Source organism: Lipotes vexillifer, unplaced genomic scaffold (assembly GCF_000442215.2).
Source record: "Lipotes vexillifer unplaced genomic scaffold, Lipotes_vexillifer_v1.1 scaffold907, whole genome shotgun sequence".
Classification (NCBI taxonomy): domain Eukaryota; kingdom Metazoa; phylum Chordata; class Mammalia; order Artiodactyla; family Lipotidae; genus Lipotes; species Lipotes vexillifer.
This window is the reverse complement of record NW_006795956.1, coordinates 1,246,332-1,257,890: the sequence shown is the minus strand read 5'-3', so window position 1 is coordinate 1,257,890 and position 11,559 is coordinate 1,246,332. Positions and strand designations below refer to the sequence as shown.

Genomic DNA, 11,559 nt, shown 5'->3' with positions numbered 1-11,559 from the left:
GGAAAGAGAAAGAAATACGCCCTCAAAAGGAAATTAACATGCTAGTACTAAAAGAAAGCAGGATGGATGTTACTTAGGTCAAAAAACAACAACTGTCCACTATGCATATGCAGTTTCAAGTAGCCAAAGGTTAAGAAAGGAAATAAAAGAATGAGCTGACCAATCATTATGGGAAGATTTATTGAACATATATAACTCATGTTGTTGACAGGACTATTTACATTCATGTATTTGTGACATGTATGTGTGTATGTACACATACACACATACCTCTCACATTTGACTCATTTGTGTGCCTGTTAAAGTACTAAAATAGTATCAGAGTTTAAGCTGGTGGCAGCTTTCATCACAGACTTTATATAAATTAATCTAAAAATCCTGGCAGCTGGCTCAAAGGCGTTAATTTCCCTGGTGTCAGGCGGACTTGTAATTGGGTTGTGATGTATTTTTAATGATATTTATTATCTTTCAAGTGTTTCTAGAAAACTAAATGAGACATGTAATTTAATTTGATTTAGATCTTCTTTCCTACTTCTTTACAAGTACCAGTGTTAGGCAAAGAAGCAGGCACTTTTCTTTTTTCATTTGCTGAGCAAAAATGAGTGAATTTTGACATGCTCCTAAGAGATATATGTTTTAAATTGCCTTAAAAAAGGAAATAAGACTGAAAAGATTTAAATTCAGTTTGAAACTATACCTTATTACATCCTATAAATCTCTTCGGGTCCTTAATTTTCCTAATGAAATTAAGGGTTAATGAAATAGAATATCCTGATTTTTCTAACTATAATGTTTGTGTTGAATATGATGACTAATCATCCTTCATATTCGCAAACAACTTTGTAATTTACCAAGTTTAACCTGCTTTTTATATCACTGAAGTGGACTAGGACATTTAAAGAGTTACTTTTGGCTGATTTCTTCTGAGATCTATGTCCGTTTTTGTTACCAAGGGAACTGTTTCCAAATTCAGCTTAATCTGAGTTTGCCCAGCTGCACAGCTCTTAACTTTGACTTAACTGCTGTTTATCCATTCTCATGAAACTGTGTGGTTGAAGACAGAGAGAAGGTTAAAGGGTCAGCATAAGATGGCTTATTCCTTACTTAATCATTTCCTTTTTGGTAAGAAAAGTTCGTCTTGCTTTCTGAAGCTCAAACATTTGAGAAGTTGTCCAGTGGAACTCCCTTTGATGAAAGGCTGAATTAAATCTGTCACATGACCACAGGCTGACAGCTGTGGCCGTGGATCCAGCTGTGTGGGGTCTTCGCAAATTTCTCGTTTGTTTTAAACACAGGTAGTGTGGAAGTTGGTTCCATTCCAGTTGCACTAAGGCCAAAGGGCCCTGGATGAACTTAAGATCTAAAGAATCCATGTGTCATTTAGATCTCTTATTTTCTTTAAGAAATGTAATCAGTCATCTTGATAACATTGAAATTAATTAACAGCTGTGTTGTTTCTAATTTGTTTGGAGATGTCCAGATTGGTATTTTTTTTTTAGGGTCTGTCTAAAGACCGTGTGGATCCTCACTGTTCCCTATTTGTTTGTCTGTAGGTCAAGATGTGAAGAGAATGTTTAAGTAATTGGCATGTCATGCCCTACTAGAGCCTTCTGTACTGGTCCTGAAGTACATACCTATTTTTATTTGTTCTTCTGGGTCATTAGGCCGGATGAATAATATTGTCAGCTGAGGAAGGCATTCAGATATAAACTTAATTCTGTTATAAATACTAAAATTAGAATAAAGATTCAGATATCTGAAAGCGACAGGGGTGGTTGAGGAAAATAGAGGAAGTCTAGACTAGCATCACAGTAGACACTGCATGTCACAGAAAAAATACGAAACATCTCAAAGTAGGGGAAAAAACTCTTTGCATAATACTGTTTCTTGAAAAGATCAGATTTTTTTGAAAAGCAGAACCAAGCAAGTGGTTCAGATCAGACTCACTAGAGTAACCCTAACGGTGAGTAACCAGTGCTTGGCTCCCTAATTACTCTTAACATTTACAGCACAAACATGTGCCCCAAACACAAGGGGTTTGCTATAGAGATTGTTCTCCATTTCTCATTCCATCAAACCCTTTTCCTGATTTTAGTCCTTAGCGATCCTATTAACTCCCTATTGCTCACAAACTTGACTTGCATGTGTGTAGGTTAGAGCTACAGAAAGAAATTCTAAATATCTTTTGATAAAACTTTGTCATCTAGGTATTTATCTTGGCAAAGCTAATGAGTTTAATACTAAACTAATCCTAAATTTAATCCTTTTCTTTTGATCTGAAAATATAAATACAAGAAAATATTTTCTAGGTTCGTTTCTCAAGGAAAATAAAAGGCAGAATTTCAAAGTCACTTTCATTTGCTGATATACATAATTAGATTGCCTTCCTTTCCTACTGGTCATAGAGCGGCCTGACTTGATTCAGGAGACACACAGAGGAGATGCTGCCCTTTTCTAAATTTCAGTGCTTTTCCTTATGCTTTTACCTCTTTTGCTTCCAGTAGAATCACTAATTATCAAGGTTTATTTGTTTGTTTGTTTGCTTGCTTTTTAAGGAAATTTAGATAACAAACATAAAAGCATGTAAGACAGTTTCTGGTACGTGAAGAATTTAGTATCACCAGTTTGATTAGTTGGTTGGTTCGACTTGGTGTTGAGATATATTTGGGGTTAAACATATGTGGTAATTTTCAATCGTTTTCGAATAAAGAAAAATCTATATATGCCTCACTTTTGGTGGTTCACTTAACGCCCTCACATACTTCATCTCTTTGATCCTTATGACAACACTGCTGTAAGCAGGAAGTTGCCCTTTGATTCATTTGAGTCAGTCTCACTAAGTCTCAGTTTAAATGACTGTCCAAGTTACTTAGCTGGGAGGTAAAAGACCCTGGACTTCGAACTAGAGATTCTGACTTCTAATCCTTTGCAAGAGTGGCCAATGCACAGAGCTGCTTAAGTAACTTACCAGATGTTTATGGTTCCCGACAGAGCTCAAAATACTTTCGTTAATAAATTGCTAATTGTTCTCCCCTTTCTTGCTGACAATAGCTTCTAGAATCACATACATAATCTGTAGTTATTTTCCCTGGTCTCTTTTCACCAGTGTTTCATTTCTCTTTTCTTAATTACTTGAAGTTGTTAGTGGCTGAACTTTCATGTGCTTTTCTACTTTCCCTCTTTGGTGGATTTTCAAAGGGTAAACAATTTTCAAACCAAGCAACTCCCCAGTGTTTTCAGAGACGTGAGAGTTTTGAAAGGCCAAGTTCATTTTTCACCATGATGAAAGAAATATATGTTCATTACAGAAAATTTGGAAAATGCAAAAATTCAAAATAACAAAATCCTAAACGTCATAGTCCCATCTAAATATAATTGATAATATGTGGATACAGATTTCTAATTCTTTTCTTTAATTTTTTAAAATTTTGTGCAGTTATTCAGTGTGCAGTATTTATTCCCACTTTTACTTAACAATACATAAGCAATTTTGCTTGTCATTGCAAACTTTAAAAACTCAGTTTTAATGAGCAGGTACTGTTTCTTAGAATGGATGTGCCATAATTTCCTAATCATTCTTTACCTTTAATAATTTATTGTTTCCCATTTTTAGCTCTGCTGGTCCTTCAGGCTTTATTACCCCTCAGAGATCTAGCTATTCTGGACTCAATTCTAATGTCATAATATGTGTGAATCTAGAACCATTGTAAAGATGCATTTGACTTCCTTTCCTTCCTCCTTTCACTGTCTTCTTTCCCTTTGCAGCAATGCTTGCCATCTTGATCATGGACCCCAACCTCCTCACGTTTCCCCACAAAAGCCAATCACATGCAAAATGTTGTGAGCTAACTATCTTTACTGAATATTTGAAGAGTTACAAGGAGAATTACAGCATGTACCACACAATTTTTCATTGATTTTTTTCCAACTCCTATCCTATTTTCAGTATCCTTCCCAAAGCACATTATAGCACTAAGCCTTTCTCCACTACATACGATACTTGGAAAATGTAAATCGCTTTTTGTGAACAACTCTGGTGTCTTCACCTTTTAGATATAGCCTCCACCAGCCTGCCTGCCTTTCTTAGCCCTCTTGTATTAAAGTGAACCTATTTTCTCCATCTTGTTACAAAGGTAATATTGCAGTGATATCCTTGTATACTTTTTGGATTATATGTGTGATTATTTCTTTAAAATAGAGTCCCAGAAAAAGAATTCCTGGATGAAAGGATATAAACGTATTTACTCAACAGATATTTATTGAGCACCTATTATTTGCTCTCTGTACACATTAAATTTACAATACAGGTGCCTTAAATCCATGACTAGTGAAAATTTAAAACTCACAGCCTTTATCTACTTAACACTTACGTAATGAGTACTATGGGTATAGTGTTGTTCTAAGAGCATAACAGGTATTACCTCATTCAGTCCTATGATCTAACTCCTACTAAAATGTCCATTTTACAGATTGGGAAACTAAGGCACAGAGATTCTAACATGCCCAAAGTTCCATAGCCCGTAAGTGGCAATGCCAGGACTAGGAGCCCAGGAATTCTGGTTCTAGAGTGCATGTTACACTCTCTGTTGCATCTCAACATAGAAAACCTATAATCACACTTCCCTAAAACGAGACTGCGTGGTCTAGGTTATTTCTTAGATTCTGGAGAGATGTCTAGGTTGATCATTTAGTCATTTGACTTTTTTCAGTGTTACATACTTCAAATGCTTAGATCTTCAGTGTCATTTCTACACCCATTTGCTTTTGAATTATAATTATGAAAATAATTCAGATCTTTTTGGTAGCACACCATGTTCTTGAAATTAGAGTCTTTCGCTAAAGCATGGACAGTCTGCTTGTTTCGGACCAGTAAACAGTTCCTGGCAGCTCAGGTTGTTATCAAGATGGCAGGTTCACCAATTCCAAGGCTTAGATTTGCGTTGGCGTTCCATGAGAAGTTGTGGAATAAGGAGAGGGGAAGAAAGCATTTGTTTTTGTGACAGGAGCCCATTCTTCTGCTGTGAAGTCGAATTGGAAGAGAGCTGTGGATCTGGGGGAGTAGATCAAACAAATGTCTTAATACTATATCAAAAGAATAGCCCTATTCCCACATCAGTGCAGCACCAGCCCTGCCACATAATGACGGGCACTGGTGGTTGCCTTTTCCCATGCCTGGAGTGATTTTAGAAGAGCTAATGAAATTCATTACTCATTTGAGAGAAAAAGAGTAAGAGTAAAAAGCACTATAAAAGTCCAATCCAATTCAGGGTAATCTTGGCACATACCTTATCCCAGTTGGTGCATTTCCAAAGGAAAGAGGCACATTAAATTCAGGAGGTTCAACCCAACTGTTGTAAAGCTGTAAATCAATGCTTCTCAGTTCCCAGTTTCACTCAAAATCTCTGTAAGGAGCAGTAGTGAGAAATTAACCAATCCCATCATCTTTGTATACATCTGTCTCTTTGACCAAAACATGGAACTGACAGCTATCTTGCTCCAGAGAAGACTACTGGTTGCATAGCCTGGATTCTCACCATCACAGATGCGTAAAGCATCGTTGGCAAGCATTGCCAAATTCTAAGCTCTAGGTACTGTGGAAGATATCACTATTATTTTTATTTATGAACCTCATATTCCCCAAATTATGAAACATTGAATATCTTGAATGCTGCACACTACTTAACAAATTCCCTGGAAAGATAGAATTTTACTTATCCCCCAGAGGTCAAAACTTAATAAATGATATGAAGCAGATCTCCTAGGCTTTGCAGCCCAAGTCAAGATAACCTCAGTGCAACATTTTAAACAGGAAAGGCTTAGTAAACCTCCTTCGTTAATTGGCTGGCATGTCATAGCCTGAAGTGAATAACTAAAAATATACCTTCCAGCAGATGCTTACAGGCTATGTCATTTATTGTGTGTATCAAGGAGAGTTTAGGATTTAGATTTCCTGTGGTTTTATTAATAACCAGTGACTTGTGAACTCTGATTTTCCTATTGTACTAAGTTAGGTGGGATTCATTTTAGGTGGAGTTTGGGCCCTAGTAAAAATAAATAAATAAACAAGTAAGTAAATAAATAAATAGAAAGATCTTTGAAGGTTTCCTTGACCTGCGGTTGTTTATTAACGCTCAAGTTTTCGACTAATGGGAGATAAAATTAAAATGATAGTGAGGGGCTTCCCTGGTGGCGCGGTGGTTGGGAATCTGCCTGCCAATGCAAACGACGTGGGTTCGTGCCCCGGTCCAGGAAGATCCCACATGCCGCGGAGCGGCTGGGCCCGTAAGCCATGGCCGCTGAGCCTGCGCGTCCGGAGCCTGTGCTCCGCAACGGGAGAGGCCACAGCAGTGAGAGGCCCGCGTACCGCAAAAAAAAAAAAAAGATAGTGAGAACACGACTGTAGAAGGCCTTCTAAAACATCCTTATGTCATTTGCCATTTTTTTTTTTTTTTGAGGCTTTCTCCATTTTATTTCTTTGGGAAAAGAAAACGAAGTCTTTCCATCACATGGAGTAGAGATATATATTTATATATAATTTCTTTTGTGTTTGGAAATCCCAAAGCTGAGTCTGTTCATATTTTTTCTATTTTTTTTTTTTTCCTACTAATCCCTCCTCTTTCCCCTGCCCCTCTGGCCCAGGCCCAGGTTCTGGGGCAGGTGCAGTGAAGGGTGAGTGGAATGGGCATGATTGCCAGGACAGCCCTCCACCCAGCTCAGAGATCTGGTGAGGGGCACCGGAAGGGGCTGTGCAGAAGGACAGAGGCCACAGGGGCACTCCTGTTTTTGTGGCTAATGCACACTTCATTAAACAGTCACCAGTCATGGGAGGAGGCTGGTCAGGGGTGGGGGGATCGCTGACAGTAGTTAAACCTATAAATCCCATCGCACACTAAGCCACACTCCCACACTCCTATGCATGTTGGTGTGAAGAAGGGAGAGAAAAGGGAAAGTGTTAGTAATCACATCATGAGCTGTTGGTAGAAGGACATCAGACACTTGAGCTGAAGAAACAGTGAGGAAATGGGGCTTACCAACCAACTCGATGACAGAGATAAGAGCTTCCTGACCGTTTTATAATGCATTCTGTTTATTTGCTACGTTTCATACACAAACACAATATTAAGGGGGAGAAAAGAGGTTCCAGAATAAGCCAGGTGTTTCAGACTTGAAGGCGTATTGGGGCAGCTGGTAATTAATATATTATAAATGTGACATCGTGATACAAAATGAACTTATTTACAAAACAGAAACAGGCTCACAGACTTAGAGAATGAACTTACGGGTACCAGGAGAGCAAGGGTGGGGGGAAGGGATAGTTAGGGAGTTTGGGATTGACACGTACACACTGCTATATTTAAAATGGATGATGAGCAAGGACCTACTGTATAGCACAGGGAACTCTGTTCAGTATTATGTAACAACCTAAATGGGAAAAGAATTTGAAAAAGAATAGATACATTTATATGTACAACTGAATCACTTTGCTGTACACCTGAAACTATCACAACATTGTTAATCAACTATACTCCGATATAAAATAAAAAGTTAAAAAAAAAGTTTTTTAAATGTGACATTGCAGGGTAAGAGGTGATAGGCTACTGAGGTCTGTTGCTGACCTGGAGTGAAATACCACTACTCAAAGACATTCAAAGCCAACTAAAATCATTAAGATAAGTGAGCCAAAACAAACGTCTGCAGCCTGCATTTGCCTCTTGAGCTATCAATCTGTGCTTCTTGGAATTAATTTTTGCCTGGGAAAATAGGGAATTGGAACCTAAAAGAAGTCTAAAATAGAATAATTATATCAAAAGGCAGGGAAAGGATGCAAGAAGGACTTTTTTTTCAATTACCCATCATGCCATAGTGTCTCTGTATCTTCTACTTGAAAATATTGAATGTCTCACAGCTTTCACTAAATGGATTATGTTGGGCAACTAAATTTCTTCTTTTCTCCAAGCGTGAAGTCCTGTGTTTTTATTTGCTAAATCAGCAATCTTCATTGAAGCGCCCTTCCAGAGAGAATATTCACCTTTCATCATCCTCAGTTGACTTAAGCATTTGTAAAATGGGTTTGTTTTTGTTCTGTTTCGGTGCAGAAAGTACGTGGAAATCCATGTTGTTGGCCCACCGTGTTACATTTTGTTTTGTTTTGTTTTTTATAGTTGGAAAAAAAACATTGACTACTGCTTTGAGGAGCTCATTAGCAATTATTAAAATGTTGGTAACAGTTTCTAGAGCTTTACCAGCAGAGATCTTCCGAAGAAGGCTTTAGAAGTTGAAGCTAAATCTGTGGGCTTTGCAGAGAGGGGAGGGGTGGGGTTGGTGGGAAAGTGTCTGCTGATGTCATTGACATGAAAAATAAAACAATTTTCTTTTTCATTTATGAGATCACTTTAGCATGCAGGTTTCACGTTGACCACTCCAGCTTCCAGGAGCCCAAAAATAATCCAAACAATGATCCTTTTTTATTTAGGTTGCACGAATGTTTCATCCAAGGGCTAAGGGAACTTAGACGGTGTACTTGGTCTTCTGTAATATTTTATTATTTATTTTGGGCTCCATCTTTCTCACTCTGTGAGTTCTATACAGTTTGGCGTAAACATTATCAACTGTAGCCTGAAACAACCACCTTTCTCCCACTGGCATTTATCTCTCGGGCAGCTTCTTTGAGGGAGGTGCCTTTCCCCTTGGCTTTAGGAGTTTAATGTGGTGAGATTAGCTATTTTTTCAGGCTCTTCTCCATTTTCACCACACTGTTTCCATATGAACTGTGTTGTTCAATTCTACTAAAGAATTACCCAACTTCTCTCTGTATCGGCAAAGAGGCTCAGAGCCAAGCAATTAATCCTGACACAGGATCCAAGTTTCAGTGACGACTAAGACAGTCTGTATTACTTTGATTGCTAGCAGGGAGCCAACGGCTTAAAATAGACCCAAGTAGACCTCACAAGGAAGTATCTAATTCACGAAAATTGATGATAATCATCATAATACTATAGCAAGTAAGGAGAAGGTCTTTCTCCACATTAACAAAGATCAGGTTTACATAAACATCTACTCTGTGGATGTGACAAGGCTGAACGCCATGTGCACTGGAGACTTGGCGCTTAAATTACTGAGTGAGATGTCAGGTATTTCAAGATCTTTTCATATTATTTCAGATCTGGAAATAATAGTTATGTGGCTTTGCCCCAAATGCCTGGAGTCTCCACGACTCTCTTAGAAGGGTTGCACGATATCAAAGCTTTGGTGATTCTAAGAAATGAAATCCAACCAGATGTTGAGAAAAAGCAAGATTCTCCGTTTCAGTGGTTAATACAATATTTTCTTTGTCTACAGCAAGAAAAGCCCAGGCTTCTCCAGCCTTTGGATTATGAAACTGTCATTGAAGACCTTGAAAAGACCTATCAGAATGATCCCCTTCGAGATCTCCTATTCTTCCCCAGTGATGACTTTTCAGTAAGTGTTGTCTTTTCAAGCCATCTAAGTTCAGGAGGGCCCCACAAGGTGATAGTAGATCCTCCCAAATTGTGTCATGGTCTTTCCTTATAGATTTGGGGAGCTCAGCCCTCTTCTTGTGGTCGCCCTACATCACCGTCATCACAGATGGAATGCATATCCAGCAATAGAAAGTGCCCAAGGGCCTTCTAAAGTTGGAAGATTGGAGGCTCAGTGATACTGTGGCCACTTGGGATGGAAGGGGCATGGGGTGCTGCCTGGCTCCAGGTGGTACTTGTGTCCCTGCCCTTACCTTGGTTTCTAACCACTTACCTAGCCTCACAGAACACTTCCTCCCTTAGGCCATTTGTAACTGAAAGCTTCCAAGCAACTGGAACCAACCAAAGGCAGAGGCGGGAATCTCTTGGCACAAAAGTTGTAGGTCTTAAAAATCACCCTTAATCGTGGTTGTCCCTTGTTTAGCATTGTGGGCAAGGAAAGGTAGGCAAGCGCATCTTCACGGAAGGATTTGTGATCTGAGGTGTGTCCCATTTAGGACGATGCTCACTGGCACACAGAACACTCCAGAGGGTAGTGCAGGGACTGAATAAAAAGGAAATTCATTTTGGAGACAAGCACAGTAAAGTTATGGATGATGAGCACGCATGTGTCCCAAGCATTCCATCTGTGGTCATCTGAAGCATGTTTAATTTGTTAGTGAATATCTATATAAACAGAGATCTCAATGGGCAGATGGTAACCTTTCCTTTTTTTGTAAGAGAAAGGTAGTCTCAGACATCACAAACATGAACATCTTTGTGTGTGTGTGTGTGTGTGTGTGTGTGTGTGTGTGGTTGGATATAATTTCTTTCTTTCTTTTTTTTAACACCTTTATTGGAGTATAATTGCTTTACAATGTTGTATTAGTTTCTTCTGTATAACAAAGTGAATCAGCTATACATATACATATATCCCCATATCCCCTCCCTCTTGTGTCTCCCTCCCACCACCCTCCCTATCCCACCCCTCTAGGTGGTCACAAAGCACCGAGCTGATCTCCCTGTGCTATGCCGTTGCTTCCCACTAGCTACCTATTTTACATTTGGGAGTGCATATATGTCCATGCCACTCTCTCACTTCGTCCCAGCTTACCCTTCCCCCTCCCCGTGTCCTCAAGTCCATTCTCTGCGTCTGCATCTTTATTCCTCTCCTGCCCCTCGGTTCTTCTTAAAGCAGATGAAAAGGCAGCTCTGAGGTAACCTGTGGCACAGCCACTGTCCGTGGAAACCTCTGACGAGTTGCTGGGGCCCCAGGGCTTCCACTTCCTCAAACAGCCTCAAACTTCTCTTATCTTGGGGGCAGATCTGGCTTCTGGCTTCTAAAGGTTCATTTTTTTCACCTTTCTCCATGAATTAATAAAAAAGGTGGTATGTGGAAGTCAACAATTTTCTGTTCCAAGTACCGGGAATGATGGAAAGAAAGGAGACAGATTTGTAGACAGGAAAAAAGAAACTCTTCCCATCTGTTTTGCAGACTTTTAAATGTCTCTTGCTTGAGTGTTTGACACACTTTAAAAGAGGCTTATCTCGGACAGAAATCTTGTTTCCGTGGTGGGACCGGGCCACGGGGCCTGAACTGCAAGCACAAAGTTGAACCACGTTTTATTTTTTAATTCCGCATCCTCATTTTCTTTCAGACCGAGGGTAAACCTTGAAACAGTCTCTTTCTGTCAAACAGCACACACACAAACAGCTTGACACTTGGAGCCCCTTTTCTTCTAGCTCTGTTACTCAGAAATACTGTCAGAAGCTACTCCAAGTTCCCCCAGCTCAAGAAGAGCATGGAGGCATGTAGATGCAACGTAACATTTGTGCTGAATTTGAATTCATTTTTTGGCATCTTTCCACACTCATTTAAGTTAAGACTGGTCTGATTACTCTGTGTCCTTTGCTATCCTTAATGGTGTAAACAGAGCATATAATAACGTGCTTTGTTATTTTCCCAATGTAAACATTCCAATAAATACACTGAATCCTTTTATCTTGGCCTTGCTTAAGACCCATCTGTGGCCACCCCCACTGCCTTCAAAACAAAGGGCAAACACTGTAGTATTTCCCGAGG

General features: G+C 39.3%; 1 protein-coding gene across 1 annotated transcript in view; it reads left to right on the top strand.

Moving 5' to 3' along the window:
• The window catches only part of DOCK10 (dedicator of cytokinesis 10), a 212,025-nt gene that overhangs the window by 46,201 nt on the left and 154,265 nt on the right, over positions 1–11,559 (top strand). The window contains 1 exon segment of the mRNA XM_007467990.1: positions 9,340–9,459. Within this exon segment, the coding sequence (XP_007468052.1) occupies positions 9,340–9,459 (120 nt within the window).